Here is a 20,753-nt window from a genome sequence, read left to right as displayed (position 1 = left end):
CTAGTAGTCTAGGGTAAATTAATATTCATAGCACGTGTGGCTGCAGATACACATGCTTTGAATCTCTTCCATCTAGAGTTGCGCTCAACTTTGAAGTTTGTTTTCGTTTGAAGAAGTTGTAGTTCCAAGAGCGTTGATTCCTCACATAGCACACAGTGCATAAGGGCACAGACTCCACCTCAGATTGTTTTCGTCTGCTACTGCATTCGGATATTTCGAATGTGAGCTCAGAAACTGACATGTTCTCACTGACTTTTTCGGGACCAGCTATTCGACACTTCAGCACCAGTGACTCTAAAGACAACCAGCGAACCTTCTCTGCACAACCTCTTCCTTAGTGCTCTGCGACCTGAACTTTTCAGTTGTTGACATCCTTGACAAAATCCAGGTCGTATCCTTGGAGAATGCCTATGAAAGAGTGCAATGGAAAATACACACTTCCAATTCTACAGCATCAAAAACCATTGATCGGGGGCAGTACAGTTTTAGAAACCCTTGTCTCTACCACAACAATACCTCCAGTGGCGTGTACTTCATCTTCTGGTATTAATAAGAGGTGATGGGCTCATCTTAAGATAAGGCGAGAACCCTCACCCAAAACCACAGGCTCCTTTGGAGAACAAGATCCTCTTGATGTCGAAGAAAAAGCAGATCACATTTTAGGGACTTATAGGGAAGTTATATGTATGCCAATCACCTGTATACCAACTTGGCATGTTTTATGGGGTTAGAGCACATACACCGGGCACGGGACAGCAGTGTTCCATGGTGCAAAGTAAAAAAAAACGCAACAAAATAAATAAATAAAAAAAATGGGGTGACCACAAAAAAGAGTAATTTTCCGACAGGCTGCCACTGCCCAAAGAGGTCCAGCTTCACCTTAAGTAAAAACTTCAGCCAACACATTGGCCCTCATTATGACCTTGGTGGTAAAAAACACCTACCGCTGCGGCGACGGCCACTAAAAGACCCTCACCGCGGCTACCAGCCGTCCACCATAATATGACCACAGCCGGATTTCCACCAGAAGGATTGCGAAAATCTGGCTGTGGCCATGCCGGCAGACGGCGGTAAGGTGGTGCTCCTGCCAGCAGCAGCGCCGCACCAGTAGTCCAGCAGCGCCACGCCAGTAGTCCGCCGCCGGCCGTATTATGAGAATCAATACAGCCTGGCAGTGTTCTGCTGTCAGACCCAACTATGATCATTGAAGATCTGGACCATGTCAAAAGAGTGTGATGCAGTTAGACGTTCCCTCCCTTAGGCCAAACCCCCAGACCTGGAAAATCGTTGTGTACTCACGTGCTGTGCATGAGGTCTGGATGGGGTACGCACTGTAGTCGGTGGGACAGGAGCTGGAAGGCGCTGCTCTGAGGTAGGAGCATCAGGAGCCCATACAGAGCCTTAATGAGGTATGGATTGTTCTCCACATCCAGCAGCTGTAAACGCAAATCTGAGGAGACAGAGAAGCATGCAGAGATACTATTAAATCTACAGGACACACTGTATGAAGTTTATGCTTTATTGCGTAATTACTTAAGATCATTGCAACAGTACAAGAGACAGTTAAAAGCACCACAAAACAATTAATACTTTCTTACATTTTTTTAGGTTTTTAGTCCAGGTAAGTCCTGTTTGTGTGTTAATCGTCTTGAGATGTATGATCTTACTTACTGGAACACTCAGTTGCAGACTGTTAAAATTAGACTTTTCACAAAGTGGATCCGGGTGAATAAACCTCTGGAAGTGTTTTTTTTTTTAAACTGGTAAAATATAAATAGTTCAGTCCAAAGGTGAAGTATGCTGATGCTGCGGCTGTTACTCCTAAGCCTGGAGCTGACAGTGTTTATTTCCTATGCCATTTGAGGGCTTGTCTTCTCCTCTTGTTTTTTTGTGGTGAGTTTTAAGGAATGTTCTGTTTTTAAAATAAATTTTGAAAAACAGGCCATATGTTGCAGAGTCAATCCTTTTAGACTAAACAAGATAGCCTGCCGGCATGTTCTGATATCATTAGCATTGAGAATGTTTTTCAGATACACCTTTCTCCAGGGGAGAATAGCAGAGCAAATACAAAGGATGTGTATCAAGTGTTCCCGGTGATGTGAGCAAAGTCTGTTATGGTTTGTGGGTCTAAGCCATTTTGGTTCGGCCTCCAATGCAGGTAGTAGTCCAAGTCTGGCGTGTAAGCACCTTTATTTTTAGTGACATTTTTATTATTTCTGCCGTGTATGGTTGGGCCGTTGGAGTCTTATATATATTGATGGTCATCCAAGAGTGAGATCGATTTCTGAATTTGTCTTTGTCCTTGCTCCAAGAGAGCGTCTTGATTTGTTTGTTTAGAAGTTGCTTGAAATTTTTATGGGGTAAAGACTTCTGCCATAGCTGCTCTGCCTGCAGATGCTTTATGGCGTGATCAATTCTCTTTAGCCATGGATTTGGGACTTCTGCCTGATTTATATTGATTTCCTCCCAAATCAGTGCCTTTAGTGTGTTTGGTTGGGCCTGTCTTTGCATGGATGCATATTTGAGCAATGCCCTGTCTTGTGCTAATGTTTGATCTTGCAATTCGAATTCCAACATAATCTGGGCTGGCGAGGAGCTGTGTGGAAGGCGGAAGAGAAGGCGAAAGAACTTGCTTTGTGCAATGTTCATGAAGTCATTCAGTTTGCTTGGATATATTTCTGCGCCATATGTTAGGGCTGGCAGGAATTTTGCTTTTATCACTGTAAGGAGTTGAGACCAGGTCGGAGTTTGTAATTTTGAGGCCAGGGCTAGGACTGATGCAAGTAGAGATGCCAACCTCGCTTTCAGGGTGTTTAGGTGCAGGTGATGCGACCAGCGCTCCTGTAGCCAGACGCCAAGGTATTTATAGCTTCTGCTTCTTTCCACAGATTGATTCCCACAGAACCATTTTTTTTTTCTTGATTATCCATTTTCCAAATATGATTACCTTGGTTTTCTCTGCATTTACCACCAGCTCATTAGTCTTGCAATATTGATTGAAGGTGTTTAGCACTTTATGGAATCCTGTACCTGAGAGATTCAGTAAGACAATGTCATCTGCATATAGTATTGCTGTTAGGGGATGGTTACTCAGTTTGGGTGGATGGGAGCTCGTGGTGTTTAGTTGTGTGCACAGATCTGCCAGGTAAAGATTGAAAAGCATTGGAGCCAGCACACAGCCCTGTTTAACACCTCTGTCTATCTGGATTCTGGCCGACACTCTTCCATTATTTCCAACTTTCACCCTTGCCCAGTTTTCTGAGTACAGAAGTTGTATTCCTTTTAGCAGCTCTTGTGGGATTTTAAGGTTTGCTATTTTCCCCCACAGCTTGTTCCGGTCTACTGAATCAAAGGCTTTGGACAGGTGCACAAAGCATGTGTAAAGGGCCATTTTTTATTTGTATACTTTTCAGTGAGCATGGCTAGCGTTATCAGGTTGTCAGAGGTGCTTGCCGATGGCCGGAAGCCGGTTTGATTTAGAGGTATTAGATTTAATTTGCTAATCCATTCTTTGAGATCCTCGAGTAGGAGTCCAGCAAATATATTTGCGTCAATGTCACGCAGTGATATTAGTCGATAGCTGTCTGGGTTTCCGTAGAGGCCCTTCTTGTCGATTGGGTGGAAAAATGCCCCTTTCCAGAAATCCGGAATTTTGGTTTCCGTGCTGCTGGCATTGTAGAGCAGGCCAGTCCAAAGGGCAGGGCAGGGTCGTGTTTTAGTATTCCTGCTGGGAGACCATTTGGCCCAGGAGCCCCACTCTGTCTGCAGCCTCGTAGTTGTTCCTTGACGTTTTGTATTTCGAATGATAATGGCTTTGCTTCCCTGCTTCGGCAGGAGATGGCTTCTCTGTGTTAGGGATGCTGTAGAGGTTGGAGATGTGTTCAATCCACTTTCTCTCTGGGACCGTGTTACTTTGGATCCCAATTGACTTGCGCTCTAGCTGATTGACTATAGACCACAGCAATTGACTGTTCTTTTCTTTAGTGGCTTCCACAATTCTGATCCATTCCTGATTTCTGTGGGCCTGCTTTGCTTCCCATATTGCCTTCTTGTATTCCTTTCTTAGCTCATGAAAGGTTCTCTGGTCGCTGTTACGTGGTGGTTAAGTCTTTTGTAATCTGGTTATTTTATTAAGCTGTTTTCTTTGTTGCCTTAATGTCTGAACCAACCTCTTCTGCTTAGTGGTGGTCCATCCTTGAATTGTTTATTAGGCTCTAACTGGTTGCTTAATGATGGTAATATGGCCTCCCATTTTGAAATTGTGTCCGCCTGTTCCATTTGATCCGATGTTAAGCTGGCTTTCCACACTTTGTATTCCTCCATGCACTTGCTGGACCATCTTATGCAATGGAGGTGATCTCCTGGGTCTTCTTCACCTATCCTCTGTAGTGGTGCAGTAAGAGCGTTATTATTTGCTATTTTCATTGTTTGAGGGTGATGGTCACTTTCGTGTCTCATCTCTATCCTGAAGTCTTGGAAGTACTTGAAGATGTCCATTGAGACAAAAGTGTAGTCTAGGTTAGAAGCGGACTTCTTGGCGGTGTGGCTCGGGTTCATGGTGATGTCTTTAAGAAATCTTACGTTTATGGCCCTTAGTCCTACTGCCTCTAGGAGCCTGACCAGGGGGTGATCACATTTGTCCTTATCCTTAAAAGGCAATTCTTGAGGTGGAATGCCCAGGCACTGGTCCAGGGCACCTTCTCTGGAGATTATTTTGCCATGATTGGCCAAGTTAAGGTTGAAATCACCTGTGATGATCCACACTGTATAATAGTTTTACCCAGTGTTGAACACACACCGAAGAAGAAACATGCTGTTGCAAAAGACACATCTTGTTTTCAGACTGGAAGAACTGTCAGAGAGTCCCACACTGGAAGTGAACTCCTAGGTCATTACATCCAGAGTACATACTTCTGGTAGGTGCCCACGAATCAGCTGAGTAAGCAGTGCTAGCCGGAGATAGTTTGAAGGCAACAAAATATATATATAACATTTTCAAAGTGCTTCAAAATGGTAAACAGAAAAGAACATTATTCTAAGTTAGCCAACAGTTGGTCAATTTCTGGGAATTGAAAGGAATGCACAGAATTAACAAACATGCTGGGGTATATAATTACGAATTCAAAATATTTGTTAGACAAATCCACAAACATACCACTATACTGTTGATGCATTTCATCACTAAAATCTTTATGCAGGACTCATCCTCAGGATGGTAACTTTGAGGATATACAGAAAATTGTGGTACCTGGAAGAAGCTGTACCATCAAGGTCTGAGTCACATTCTGGGAGTCTGCTAATTTAAACATTCAGTAAGACAGACTCTCTAGTGTTTGTTGCAGGAGAAGAATCTGAAATTAATCTCCCAGGGGCATCTAAAAGCCAATGTCAATACACTAACTGGAGGCGATGAGGAATCTGATAAGCCTTGGATAATCAGTTGGATGGTGGTGGAATAGCCCTCCAAATTAACCTGTTCAGGCAGGCCTTCAACTATCAGCCAGGTCCACTGCAACCAGCTCCTGCTTTCTCAGAGGATAACACAGCAATATCAAATCTCAATCTGAAGCCCTTTCATCTTAAAATGACACGGGCCCTTAGAAATTATTACCAGCCACCTACATTTGGAACCAAATATGAGGAGCAACACATTTACATCTAACTATACAAAGAGGCCCTTAATGACAAGAAAGTGAGAGCTAAAGATCTAAGCACCCTCAAAATTGAAATAAGTTACCAGATAGGTACAGTGACAGATGTCACATGATTTAATTTAATACAAGGGGCACAAGCCTGTTTTATGGGCATCCCTGCCAAGAGGCCACAACAATACATTATTATTTATAACCATGGGCTTGCTACACCAGGCTTACCACTGCCCAGGCTTTCCTTTGAAACGCACTGGGCAAAGACCTGCATCAATGCTGACTGAAATGTATTGGCACAAGTCTCCTGGACTGCTCCAGTGCCTCATTTACATGAAATCAATGCAGCCATGCTCCAGGTCCCTAATGAAATGCAGTTGACACAGACACGTGCCAGCTCCCTTCTAAAAATACCTAGACACAGTCTTTCTTCAGCTGCCAATTTAAATAAAATTAACATAACTGTGCTCTAGCATCAAATAAAAAACCAAAGCCAACAGGTCTCACCTTTGTGACTATTCGTTTTTCCAATGCTTTTTGCCTATGCTGTGCAGCACTGGCAAAAAATAAGCATTGGGAAAAACAACAGGTGCATTTTGGGTTGTCAATGTCTAGCTTGTTATTGTTTACATATTGGTGGATGGCATGTCACACCCTAACCAATATGCACTAAACAAATAAAATAAGGCAAAAATATTTTTTTGGTCTCGAAAAGCACACTTTGTCATAGCAGTCCCTATCAATGACGGGAACTACTTTGTGTGCAGATGTGTTCTAGGGAAAGTGTGGAATGCCAGTGGAGTTTGGAATAACTGAAGTGGGTTGACCCATTAGATCATGTTGTATGCTGTAGTGTGTGGAATTCAAATATGAATGACACAACAATAGACCAATAAATATAATTTTAATAAAAGGAAAAGGTCTTGGCTAACTCCAGACCGTAAAAAAATGAAAATATACCACAATGATGTGAACGTATGCAGCCCAGTTTGATGCGCCCAACAATTTTAGGTTGAGCGTGCAACAGCTCTGGCCTTTTGTAATCTATCTGTGGGCTTTTAACCATGCCCACTGCATGCCCATCACTATCACTAGTTTGTGGGCTTGCTTCAAATAAATCCCTTGTTATCATTGGTAAATGCTTTACATCTGTCCCTCCTTTGGGCAGTTTTGTTACTGTCTTGGCCATCACCCCTGTTACATGAATAATTGCACGTTTGCCTATACGTTTGACTGCAAGAAAACTTCTTTTTCCTCTTGTGTCTCTCATTCGCGCTCATATCAGCCGCGGCGCTTTGAATCGGCTCGCTTATGTCAACTGTTTTACATTTCCTTTTCAATTTATGTGGCAAGAAAAATCCAGTTAGGAATTTACAACACTAATAGCTCTAACCTTAGCAAATGTGAGACCCATTGCATTGCAAATGATTGTTTAAAGTCTGTTGTAAGAAGGCAGACAACATTTAGAGAAGTATATAAATAATAAAGTAAAAAAAGTGAACGAAAAGGTGTGTTTAAAATGCTTCGACTCGGCAGCAGATTGCAGCAGCTGCGCCCTGAAAAACTGGAGAATAAAAGGTTTAAAGGATGGAATGCTAGGGGTGGGGAATAACAGAGGAGCAGGTGTGCTTATTTAAAACGAAGAGGCCTGGCAGCAAATGGAAGCTGTCGGGGTCTGTAAAAATTCAATGTTTTTTCTTTTTTTAACGGATTGCGACAGGCAGGGTGGGGGAACAATAGATGAGTAGATGTGGGAGAGAGCAGGAAGCAGGTGGGTGGAGGGCAGGTACTTGAAGGGTGAAGCAACATACCTGGGAGAAAGCAAGAAAACAACTGCTCCCTCATGGAGTGCTGAACAAACAGGAAATGGTAGTTCACTAGCTGTGAGCAGTGGAAGGATACAAGTCATCCAACCATAAGAATGCTAAAGAAACTGTGCTCCGGAAGCAAGCAAACAAGAGTAACACAAAAGCCAACTAAAGGTAAGCAATGGCTGGCAGAAGGCCCACTGTAAGTATTTGGTATGGTACACAAGAGGTTTTTCGACAACAGGAAACTGCAGGAAAGTTCTAATTTTTGCTGCACCAGTTCCCCATTAAACAGAACTAGTTTTGGCAGTAGACCATCTCCCCATTAATATGCACTGGCCAAAAGCCTGTTCCAGCGTCTTGTAACAAATAATTCTACACATCCTATTTCTTAACACTAAAATTCTCTAGTCTCTTTAAGATTCTTTGGACACAACTGAAGGCAACAAACTTTCAAAGAAACAGAGCTGACGAACAAGTTACCAGCGGCAGCTCCTCTGCTATGGTGGAGGAGCATCACCTCCCTGCCAGCAGCAGCAGCTGCAAAACTTTTACAATAAAATATAATCAACATCGTTTATTACAGGAATAAACTATGTTTATTATAGTTTTATTCTAGAAGGGGCGGGCCGTGGGGGGTGACAGGGGCAGTGCGCATGTGTGTTTGGCCGGCCGTCTGAGGTACTCTCCAACCCAGAACTGGGTTGTCCGATTGGAGACAGCAGGCAGGGGTTGCCACTCTGCCTCGGAGCGCCCTGGCTGGGCGCTCTGTCCAATCCTAACGCTTCTTTCATGCTGCTGAAGCATAAAAGCAGCGTTAGGACTGGTCGCAGGGCAGTCTGGGAGCCTGTGCCTGCAGTGAGGACTGAGGAACTGAGGAGCAGCACAGCAGAGAGGAAGGTAAAGTTTTTTTTCAATTTTAATAATTTTTGTTTTGTTTTTTGTTTCCCCTCTACCCCGCCACGTACCGCCCGCCCCTTCCCCTCCCCACGAGCCACGACTGCAAGTTAAGTGCCTTCTGTAACGCGTTATCTTGTAGAGACTCTATCTAGCCACAGATTCCTTACCTTAGAATAATCCCAAGGCATCAGACTGAGTCCCGCAATTTTTCATAAGCATTAGACCTGCGCGCCTGTAGGTGGTGGTGTTCAACTCCAGGTCCGGGTGGTGTCGTCGGCGCCAGAAGTGATGTGTACAGTGCCTATATAGGTGCCATACCAGCTCGCCAATGTCAATTTCTTTTTGTGAGACTCCATGACAGAAGCACGGAGCCACGAAGAACACTGACCACTGGTGTATGGAATGACGGCCCTGAAAAGGGAATGCCCTATACCTAGAAATTGATTTGCACCGCGGGGAGGATGGGTGAGTCGGTAAGGAATCTGCGGCTAGACAGCTATCAGATAACGCATTATTGAAGGTAAGTCATTTGTTCACCTGACAGAGACTTCTACCCGCAGATGCCCTACTTTAGAAGAGATACCCAAGCAATACATCCCCGGAGGAGGATCTATAAACCCAATTTAGACCAGAAAGTCCTGCAGGACCGACTGGGCAAAGTGCCTGTCCAATGGACCAAACTGTACAGACAGTAGTGCGTGGTGTAAGTGTGCAGAGAGGCCAAAGTTGCTGCTTGGAAGATGCACAGGATCAGAACTCTGCGTGCTAATGCAGTGGTTACAGTCTTTGCTCTGGTGGAATGTGCATGCAAACCTTCTGGGGGTTGCTTCTTGGTCAATGAATATCAGATCTTAATGTAGAGTACAGTCCATCGGGAGATGGTTAGTTTCTGCATGGCCTTCCCTTTCTTGGTTCTGACATACATTACAAAGAGTTGATCATCCACCCGGAATGGTTTTGTGCAGTCAAGGTACAATTACAACATTGCTTTTTTGGGGGGGGGGACCAGCCTATGAAGTCTATCCTATTCTTAGAGGGATGAGGAAGAGCGTAAAAGGTAGACAAAGTGATGGACTGGCCACGTGGAGCAGGGTGACCACCTTCGGCAAAAAGGATGCTCGAGTCCGAAGGACCAGTTTGTTTGTGGAAAAAAGAGATGTATGGAGGCTGAGATGACAGCGCTTGCAGTTCACTGGCCTTACAGAAAGATGCAACTGCCACCAGAAAGGACGTCTTGATGGTGAGGAGTGTAAGAGGGCATGTATGAAGGGGCTCAAATAGAGCGCATATTATAAAGGTAAGAACCAAGTTAAGGTCTCATTGAGGCATAAAGAAGGGAGCAGGTTAAAACATGTTGCAGACCTTTACGGAACCCATTTACAATAGGGGACTTGAAAAGCGAGGGCTGGTCTGGTATGTGCAGAAAGGTGGAGATAGCAGATAAGTAACCCTTCAATGTGTCCAATGCATAGCCCTGCTGGGCCAAGGTAAGGATAAACAAAAGAACGTAGTAAAGGGGTGCAAATAAAGGGTCAAACTGTTTAGCTGTACACCATGCCACACACTTGCTCCACCAGCCGGCGCACACCGTCTTTGTGACTGGACGTCAGGCTGCCAAAATAAACATTACAGATTTCGGGCAGAAGGTCGAAAGCTGTCAAGTGTTACTGCTCAATTGCTATGCATGAAGGTGGGGCATTGACAGGTTTGGGTGGAGAACCCTACCGAGAAGCTTCAGCAGGAGATCCGCTTGAAGGGACTACCTGATCAAAGGATTGTTGGAGCTCAGGTTACTAGACTCTTTGAGCACAGTCCAGAGCCACAAGGACAGCTTGGACCCTATTGTTCCTGATCTTCTTGAGAATTCTGGACAGGAGTAGTATAGGCGGAAATGCATACAACAAGCCTGAGCACCACTTAAGATGAAGTGTCTCAGAGCGATAGCTAGCTTGGGAACTCCAACAGGCAGAACTGCTGACATTGCACATTCATGGTGGTTGCAAAAGGATCTAACTAAGGCTCTCCCCACTGCTGAAAGAGACCTTGCACCACCTCTGGTTGGAGATGCCATTTGTGATCCACTAGGTATCCTGGGATGAGTTTGTCTTCTCTTGCGCTCAGAGAGCCTGCCAGGAGTTAATCCACCAGAGAAACGTCCTGACATTCCAGCCATGACAGAGGGTCCTTAACCTCACCTCGCCCTGATTGTTGCAGTACCACTTGGTGGTGGTGTTGTCTGTGAACACCTGTGCTAGCTTTCAACAGGATGGAGGGTGGAAAAGCTTTTAATGCCAACTGGATCACACGGAGATCCAACAGGTTGATGTAGAGCCAGGATTCCTCCAAAGACCAGAGTCCTCTGATCTCCACTCCTCCTAAATGGCGCCCCATCCCAGGACCAGGAGTGACACATCTGTCACTACAATCAGATGTGGCTGGGGAAGGGAGAGAAGTCAGCTGCTGACCCAATCGCGGTCCATCAGCCACCACTGCAGATCTTTTGCAGTGCCCTCAAAGATCTGGACCATGTCAGAGAGATTCACCTGATGCAGCACCCACTGGAACTTCAGGTCCCACTGCAGAATCCATGTATGCCAACAGACATGTGTTACTAGCAGGATGCAGGAGGCAATGACACCCAGCAGCCACAGAGTCAGCCTCACCTAAACTCAGGATACAGGATGAAATATAAGTATTATAGCCTTAATATCCTGGTTCTGCTGTTTGAGGGGATAAGCCTGAAACTGCACTGTGTCCAGAACAGCTACTATGAAAGGGAGCATCTGAAAAGGGATCAGGTGTGACTTTTGCACATTTATATTGAACCCTAGCAAGTGCAGGAGGCCCTCCATAGTCTTGAGGTAGAAGACGGCCACCTGGGGAAAGCCCACCTTCAACAACTAGTCATTGAGATAGAGGAAGGCTACTACCTCTGATCCCCGCAGATGAGCTGCAACCACCTTCATCACCTTGGTGAACACCTGAGGGGTGCTTCTAAGGCTAAAGGGGAGTATGGCAAACTGAAAGTGCTTGTGACCTACCGTGAAGTGCAGGTAACATCTGTGGACAGGCAGGATGGCAATGTGGAAGTATGCAACCTGCAAGTCGAGCGCTAACATACAGATTCCCAGGTCCACGGCAGACATAACTTGAGCAACTGTGAGCATTTTGAATTTCTCCTTTTTCAGGAGAAATTGAGTTGGCACAGGTCTAGGATAGGACAAAGGTATCCGTCCTTCTTGGGCACCGGAAAGTAGTGGGAATAATAACCACAATCTACTTCTGATGCTGGCACCCTCTCTATGGCAACAAAAACAAAAAGAGGGCCTAAGTAGTAGGAGATTTTAAAGAAAGCGAAAAAATTGTCCTATGCATGATACTCCCATATAAATCACAGAACTACTAGATGCACAGTTCCACAGAAAAGATAAATAAAGCTACACCCAATAGGGGAAAGAGGAAAACAGGTCTCTGTGGATATCCTAATTCTGGAACAAGAGCCCTCACTCACTAATTGGTGACATGCTTCATCATCGGGCTTTGCTCCTCGTCGGGCCGGCGCTGCAATGCCCGATGGGCCCATCAAGGGGGCTCTTTTCCGGAGATCTTTTATTGAAGATATTTGTCGGTGTCTCTCTATGGCACCCTTGGCCAAGACAGCTGCCACTTCCTGGCGGAGTAATGAGCTGTGGTTCTCCATCAGCCTGTCGCAAGTGGGTGGCATGGTTGAGCGGCAGTCACAAAGGGGAAGGAGAAGCCCCTTTGGATAATCTGGAGAACCCAGCAGTTGAATGTTATCAACGTCCAGTGGTGCAGGATATGGCACATCCTACCTCCTACTAGATGCCCATTTTGGTCAAAAGGCAAACTAAAGAGGCTCAGCTGAAGGAAGGGGGGGCGTGGACTGGCCTGACCTATGGCTAGTTGACCCACGAGGTCTGTGGGTACGGTCATTCTCGGCCACGCAGGGGCTGGGAAGCTTGCGGGCCGTGGTGGCTGAGCAGGTAGAGATGTCTTCCATGGCCACAAAAGGAGCCAAGTGTGGACTGGGGTTGGCAAGGGGTCATAGAAAGGCCCAAGGACCTGGCTGCAGCCCTGCTGCTCTTGAAGCACTCCAGCTCTGAGACAGCCTTGTCTCCACAGAGACGGAAACCATTGAATGGCATGTTCATGAGGAGGCCTGGACATCTACCAAAAAGCCAGTGGTTCTCAACCAGGCATGGTGCTGAAGGGCCACCGATGATGAAACTGCTCTGTTTTATGAGTCGGGTGTATCCAGCCCACAGCGTACGGCGACCTTAGCTGCGTCTCTCCATTCAGCAATAGAAGGGAAGAGTATGGCTGGGGCGTCTTGCGAGACCATAGGCAGTACCTGTGCAACCGATTTCCAGAGCAAATGAAAGTATCAGCCCAAACGGCATGTGTTCACCGACTGCAGTGCCAAGCTGGTGGAAGAAAACATCTCCTTTCCCAAGGCAGCCAGCCTCTTGGATCCCCTGTCCGGTGGAGAGGAATGGAATGCGCAAAGGTTTACTCTGTAAGTGGAGGCTTGGATTACCAAGCTCTCCGGGGTGGGGTAGTGGGTGAGGAAACTGGAGTCTATTGGGGCGGAGGTGGCAGACAATTTTCGTATTCATAGGATCCCGGTGCAGGAGTTGGAACAGGCCTTGAGTAGGATGCTTGTGAGGGCTTTGTTAAATGTGAGAAGGGGTTGGAAGGGATCACTCATGGCCACTGATGATGAAACTGCTCTGCTTCATGAGTTGGTTGTATCTAGCCCATAGTGCATGGAAAATTGAGCTGCGTCTCTTCAATCAGCAATAGGATGGGACAGTATGGCTCGGGCCTCTTCCAAGACCACAGGCAGTATCTGTGCATCCAAGTTCCAGAGCAAATTAGAGTATCAGCCCAAAAGGCATGCAGTGTTCACTGACTGCAGTCCCAGGCTGGCAGAAGGAAACATCTTCTTTCTCAAGGTATCCAGCCTCTTGGATTCCCTGTCCAAGGGAGTGCTATGGGATGCGCCAGGGTTTACTCTAAGTAGAGGCTGGGTGATGAAATTGGAGTCTACTGTGGTGGGGCGATTGTGGCGGGCAGTTTTCGTTTTCAAAGGAGCCCCATGCAGAACCTAGACCAGGCCCCAAGTAGGATGTCTGTGAGGGTTTTGTTAAATGGGACATGTGGTTTGGATGGGATCATTCCCGGCTTAAGTACTTCCGCCAAGACGGTCATCTTGACAGCCACAGAGGGCAGCTGAAGTTCCAGGACCTCAGCTGCCCTCCTCACCACCACAGCTAATGAGGCTCCCTCCTGCATAGCCACAATAGGAGGGGAGACCAAACTGGTATTGGGGAGCTGTCCAGACCACTGGCATCCATCAGATCTTCACATCAGGTGTCCCCGGTGACATCCAGGGGCTGGTATTCATCCGGGTACAGTGGCCCCTCCCAATCATCCTCAAGTCATAGCCCTTAGGAATAGGGCACAGGCTCCAGCCTGAAAGGAATGCCTCCTGTTGGCACAGGACGACGCCCATCTGGCTCTGTGTCGGAGTCGGGTATGACTACGGGAGCAGCACCACCGGTGGAGGCTGGGGATGTTGGCAATGGGGCCAACGCTGGGGAAGGTTGTGGTGGCTCGACCAGCGTCGGGCCGGATCCATCAATGGGATCGAAGGGGTCAGACTGGTGCCTGGGGTGCGCCTGCCAGTGAAAGACCAGTAGGGCCAGTAGGGGCCCTTTCCAAACCTGCGGGGCCCAAGGGCACACCAGCGGGATAGGCCACCCAAATATGAGGTGCATGGCTTCATAAAGCTCATGGAATTGGGAGGGGTTGCTCTGGTTCCAGGTAACTCGTGGAGGAGAAGAGGCGGACATGGCCCAGGCTCAACCGCAGAGCCGACGTTCCCTTGTCTTCTCAGAGGACTTCAACAGACAGGGCGAAGCCGAAGAACTCTTCAACTTCTTATTCTTCTTATGCTTGTGGAACTTACCCGAATGCCAGGACGACTTCAACTGCGACAACGAATGCCTGAAAAGGCTCCATGGCCAATCCCGGGACCTTCTTCTCGACTGGGATTGAGATCATCACACGGATGAATGCCAGGCAGCAAGAAGCTTGAGGAACTGCTCCCTTGAGGCCTTGGGGTGCATGGCGCAACAATTGATGCAGGTCTTGGTGTCATGGTCGCGCTCGAGACGCCAAAGACAGACGAGATGTGGATCCGTCACCGACATTTGCCAGTGACAGGCACGACAGGGCTTGAAACTAGGCTTCCTCATGGACATCTCTGTCACACTAGACAATGTCTCTAAAATCTTCGACAAAAGGGTTGAAAAAAGGTCAGTCAAAAATTGATTGGGGGTAGCTGTTCTCTGGATGTGCATTGACAGGCACGGAAATACAGAAATTACGTCACTCTACTGGGGTGGTGCCTATATAGGCACTGCGCATGTCACCTCTGTCACAGATACTCCCACATGGAGCTGAAAGCCACCACCTAACGCAGCACAGGGGTACTGCTCAAGAAAAAAAATTCAGATTTAGTCTGATGCCTGGGGATAATTCTAAGGTAAAGAATCTACGGCTAGAAGTCTTTGTCAGATAAAAATGTTATTTCTAAATTGCCACCTATAAAACTACTTTTAGTAATATGAGGATTTTTGTATTTAATTTTTAGAGAAAACAATGTCATTTGGTTTATGTATCTGCAATAATACACACAAAAGTGTTTGGCCAACAACTGATTTGCCTGTCACCATGGGGAACGTTTGTTGAATTCCTTCAAAGCACAGCCTGAGGTGAATCACTGCTTTCACATACACTGTGGGTTAACCTAGGAGCCAGTAGCCAAGGGAGGGTCAGCGTTTGTTACTGGGAGATCGGAGCACGCACATGGTCATTTATAATTCTTGCAAATAACTCATTCACCTGGAAATGTGTTAAATGACACTGGTGAATGGTTAATGATGCAGTGCAAGCAGGAACTTTCATTCTGTCTACTTACTGCTCCAAAAAAAAAGGTTTAGTGTGATAAAGAAGACGGGGGCATTGTTTCTGCTGGAGGGTTAGTCGTCTAGTAATCCTTAGGAGAACTCAACCAACCAATCCTCTGCAAGGCAATCTATGGTTACTTCGTCTTTACTTCTTGCTTGACAAAGTCACGTATATGAACAAAAGCAAGTGATATGGAAGAATAGGTTTTCAATTGATTTTAAGAGTCACGGGGGGTGGGGGGCACAATATGCGATATTAACTGTAGGCTGCATCTTTTCGCAGATTTGTGACATTTGTTGGCATTACAGTACCCAGACTTGCGAGTTCAGAGCACACCAACCACCCACACAGCTTTATGCTGCATACAGGTCGAGGTTCGCCCCCGCTCTTAGGTGTTTGGTGTTCACAGTGCATCCTGGCTAGCATCTGGTGTTCTGAGGTGAATTGTTTCGTGTTGACAGTCGATCCTAACTAAATTCTGATGTTTTGAGGCACATAGATTAGGATACATGCAATGCATCTGCGTTCTCTGCGGTGTACGTTGACTGAGTCACTAGCCTTTCCTTTGCTGCTAAGACGTCGCGTTAGCCTCAGTTCACAGTGAGGCCATCTGCCTTCAGAGGTGCAGCACTCTACAGTCCCCGATGGACTTCCTCTCTGAAAGCGTGCGCGCACTCTGCACCGCAGCCAACTGGCATCACTTCTGCTCTACTTACATCTACAGCGAGGGCTATCCTATGCGCAGGGCATGCGTGCGGGCCACACATGCACGTCAGCAACTCGCATGAGTGCACCTGTCCACGCGCCGATGCTCGATTATACACACACAAGAGCGGTCTAATGCAGAATCACAGAATGCCAGGCACGCCATTATGGACAAGGAAAAGACAAGAAGTTAATATGCTTCTTACATGTAAAAATCGGACATTCGATGAGCTGCACCAGCTTGTCCACTTCTGTGAGGAAATCCACGGTGACCTCCAGGTCACCACTGCAGCAATCTGTCAAGGATGACAACCTGAAGAGAATGGGAGGTGTGCTGACTTCCTCGGTCCCCTCCCTTTCAGTCTCAGGGCTTCTATATTCACCACACACTCATCTCAATGACCACCCCTGTGTCCCTGTGTCATTTCCGGCGCCCCACCGTTACTTTCAGCTGTTCCACTTCTCAAGTTCTATGGAGGTGCTCCATCTTCATACCTCGGCCTCCACAAGTAGTTTCTCAGTTCACCAGCTTCGATCTGCCTGAATGTTTGTACACAACACAGACTACCTATCATATGAAGTTCTTTCGGACTTCTACACGCACTCATAGCTCACTGACATCTCCAGCCCACACATCCCTCTGTTGTTACTTTGTGTAGCTGCTATCACACAGCATCCTCTCTCAGCACTCCTCCAGTCCAAGGCATTTCACTTCCTAAATTATTCGTCCCTAGTCTCTAAGGACTTCTCCATTTCTAGATTGGATCCCTCTGACACAAGCATTCTGTCCGCATCCCAGTTCTGTTCTCACCACCCTATGATCGCTACTAGGAACGACTAATCCCACAGCACAAATGTTTTCAGTATGGATTAGTAAAATTACTCTCCATTTCATGTGCGTCATTTCTGAAGGTGTGCACCTCCCATTTCTACTCCTGCCACACCCGGCTGTGGCAACCCCAATCCACGGTGGCTGCCTTTTGGTGCTTTCCCACTCAGTCAAACCTCACAAAACGGTATCTCATTCAAAACAAAAGGAGTGGATGAGGTCGAATAACGCAGACAAACATATCATAGAAAGATACGATTACTGGGGAAACACATGTGCAAGATGTGCAAAAAGGTAGAGAAATGAAAATACAGAAAAACAGGAGAGAGAATCAAGAGACTAACAGAAGCTAAACAGAGAGTGAGGAAAAGGGAAAAAGAGATGAGAGAAACCACTGCTTGCCAGAGAAAAAAGGGCTAGATGTAGGAGGCAATGGGAACAAAAAGTAAATTTAACGTGAATGAGAAAAAAACAATACTAGAGCATGGAATATATGAATGAGAAATTCCTTTTCAGTTGATGAAAAAAGGAAAGAAAAAGGTCGAAACGCAACTAAAGCGCTAGCAGAAAAGTAAGGAACTGAGTACAACAGAAAATATAGAACTAGTAAAAGAAACCTAAACACTTAATACAGGGAGAGAGCAACAAAAAAGTTGGAATAGTGAGAAATGACACCAAGAATAAGTGGGAAAGTTTGTCCATGACCGAAGGATACAACTTCTGAATGAGGTCGTAGGCGTGCTTGTAGTTCTGGGTGAGGAAGCAGAGGGAGACGGTGGCCACAGGATTGTGACACCAGGAGCGGTAAAGGCAGCAGAACAGGTTACGACTCTCCTGTGGGAGGAAACATACAATAATGATGTTGGAGCTAGGCATAACTCAAGTGTAAGGGCCCGATAGGGAGAGAGGGATACAATTTGGATGTAACTGTGGGACAAGTCACAAAGAGACATTCTTATTTATTCTATCTTCCCTCTTACAACCTTCAAAACCACAACCCAAAGATCTTGGTATTCACACAACTATGACCTGACATATCTCCAGGTGGTCACAGAAGACTCTAGGTACCAATTTGGGGCACATCAAGTGACAGCTGTGTGAAGGCCTACAGCATAATGGGTTGCTGGATATGTCAGCACTCAAGTTATAAAAAGTTGTTGCATCAGTACAAAGGCAGTGCAAGCAAACACAGTAAATAATGGGCTCCTTGTACAAAGGTTGGGTCTCGAACTACTCAATGTTTTTTGCACAAAGAATGGGTTTGTGACCCGATCAGAGTTTTCCACTTGTTCTGCTGAAATAAGTTGCAGATCAAAGCCAGCATCCACAGGGAGCTGCAAAAACAACTGCCTCATTAATATGCAAAAAGTAGAAATCTTTTTTTGCGACTCCGTATGAATGGCTGAGGGCTAAGGGATAGATGACTACAAGGGTTAGCAGGCCTCCATCCCTCCATTCACATTCACCGAATACAAATAAAAAAAAACAGTCCCTGTAATCTTGCTTAAAAAAGTTCGTATTTTCTGCATCACATTGGGGGAGCATGCTCCGAGACTCAAGAACCCCTGTCTGCTCCCCCATTGTGAAATGGACACATTCACAAGGTTCAAAGTTTACCATAGGCCCAGATGAACAGCTTCCACTGTGCGAATGGGACACCATTCCCTTTAGGATGTCTATCAGACCAATGGTTTACAACTCAAAGTGCAGAGCAGTCCCTTTCTGACTCTCAATGTATCCTTTGCACATACAATTCCCTGCCTTGCACTTGAACTTAGGTATTCAGTGAATCACAGGCTTTGCAACCGCAAAACAGTTTTGTACACTGGGCCCAATGTTCTTCATCCAGCACTGACACATTGCTTGGTTAGGGAAAGTAAGATGGTGGGATGTAGTATCTCAAAAAGAGGAGAAGCATCATGTTAGGCATCTGGAAGGCCTTTACGCACCTTCTCACCAACAGCAAAATAGAGAGACCACATGTAGGAGCCCACTGGTCATTGTATACAGTGGTTTCAGCACTGCTGCAGTGTTATCCAACTACAATCTCAGTTCAGGGCAACTTGTTCCCAAGGAGAACTTAACATGGATTGAAGTTAAAGAAACAGGCATGGTGGTGGACTGGCAATAGGGAGGGCAGGGATGAATCTTGCACCATGGCTGCTGCATACTAGATATTCTAGTGGCAGCTTCAGTTTTCTCCCCCACCAATGGTGCCGTAGGACCTACCGATGTCTTCAGGTCCTTGAGTTGGTTCCGCAGCTGGAAAAGCTCAGACGATGTCAGCAGGATGGTATTCAGAGTCTGGACCATGATTGAGGCAAACTTTAGGTCATCCTCTCGGAGTAGAATGTCCGCCATGGAGTGGAAGATATTCTCTGCATTCAGGAGGAGACAGAGCTGCCTGACAATGAAAAACACAGACAGAAATGTTACCGCAATCTGGATATGTTATAATAATTTTGCTTCACAGTGATAATTGTACTCAGAGCCCTACCAGAGTAGAGGCTACACATAATGTTGAAACAGAGAAGATGTGACTTATATCGGGAAATAAAGGGGACTGGAAGGTTAACTGGTCCAGTGTACACCCCCCCTTATCATACTTTATCTCTCAAAAAGGTACACTGTTCCAAAACAAATGTGACAACCACTGAAGATCTCTGTCTGTCTTCAAGTATTGCTACTACAGAAGCAAGGGCCCTCATGTATCATCAGTGGGCTTGCTCCACGTCAGACTGGCACTGCAATGTCTAACGGGACCCTAATAGGGGCCACTTACCCAAATTCTGTGCAAAGAATTAGAGTGAAAAAGAGGATGGAGAGATGGAAAAAAGTGTGTTAAAACTGACTCAATCCGGAGGAGGATCGGCGGCACGCGGTGAGGCCAGAAGGAGGAGTCTTTGCTGAACAACAACAGATTGTTGGCTTGCACATCCCCGCAAAAGCCGTGCCTATAATATGGATGGTAGGGTTCAGTTGTAGTAGCCTACTGAGAATTCTTGTGAGTAGAGTCTCACTATTAGATGTTTTGTTAAAAGTTCTTGTAACTATAGAACATTGTTTCCTTTCTAATTTGTTGGAGAAGATTTCCCTCAGTCCTGAAGAAGCGCCACTAGATCTGTGAGGACATTGGAAGGCGCGAAACATGTTGACTCTCAAAGTGGTATAAGAAATATTTTTCCAACCACCCTTTTTTAGAGTAGAGGATCATTATTTCCCTTAACTCGTTTTTGTTTTTAACCTTGACCAACGCTCTCTGATATTAATTAAAAGAGTTTTTTTAGGGAGTGTTGAGTCAATTGTAACACACTTTTTTCCATCGCTCCATCCTCTTTTTCACTCTAATTCTTTACACATTATTTCTGGAACAGCCAGGTTCTCAGATGTTATAGAAGATGATCCTCAAGAGGATCAGCCACACATCAAGCAATATAGCACTGAACTAGGGTGAAGCGGGCTAATTCAGAGTCAAAGGCAAGATGAAGTGCATAGTGACGCATTACCTCCTGTCAAACTCTCAGATCCTCTTTGTGCAGTGCCTAATGAACTCCACACAAATACGATAGGTATTCTTACTGTGAGTGTGTTACACTGATTCATTTGTTTATATTCAATAGTTGCTATTCACACAGCCAAAATAAAATTGCATAAAAAAAGGAGAGGGAAAGAAAAGGGTGAAAAGTGAATATTAAAAATCATGAAAGTCATCACGAAAGCATGGAGCAAGGACTAAACAAGCATTGGCAAAGCCAATAGGTCTCGCCTGCTCAAAAGCTATTGGCTTTGCCAATGTGTTTTACCCACGTTGTCCACCAGAATGGCTTCTGTTCAGGCATGGCTAAAAGTTAGTGGCATAGAGGAGAGTGG

General features: G+C 45.9%; 1 protein-coding gene across 1 annotated transcript in view; it reads right to left on the bottom strand.

Moving 5' to 3' along the window:
- Positions 1-20,753, bottom strand: part of VAC14 (VAC14 component of PIKFYVE complex) — a 1,245,171-nt gene that overhangs the window by 195,603 nt on the left and 1,028,815 nt on the right. The window contains exons 16-19 of the mRNA XM_069217475.1: positions 19,113-19,287; positions 17,599-17,717; positions 16,261-16,340; positions 1,300-1,450 (exon numbers count right to left, since the gene is read on the bottom strand). Of these exons, the coding sequence (XP_069073576.1) occupies positions 1,300-1,450; positions 16,261-16,340; positions 17,599-17,717; positions 19,113-19,287 (525 nt within the window). The remainder of the gene's footprint in view (positions 1-1,299; positions 1,451-16,260; positions 16,341-17,598; positions 17,718-19,112; positions 19,288-20,753) is intronic.

This window comes from Pleurodeles waltl, chromosome 12, assembly GCF_031143425.1.
Source record: "Pleurodeles waltl isolate 20211129_DDA chromosome 12, aPleWal1.hap1.20221129, whole genome shotgun sequence".
In the NCBI taxonomy this organism is placed as follows: domain Eukaryota; kingdom Metazoa; phylum Chordata; class Amphibia; order Caudata; family Salamandridae; genus Pleurodeles; species Pleurodeles waltl.
Note: the sequence above shows the minus strand (reverse complement) of the source record. Positions and strands in the feature narration are given on the sequence as shown.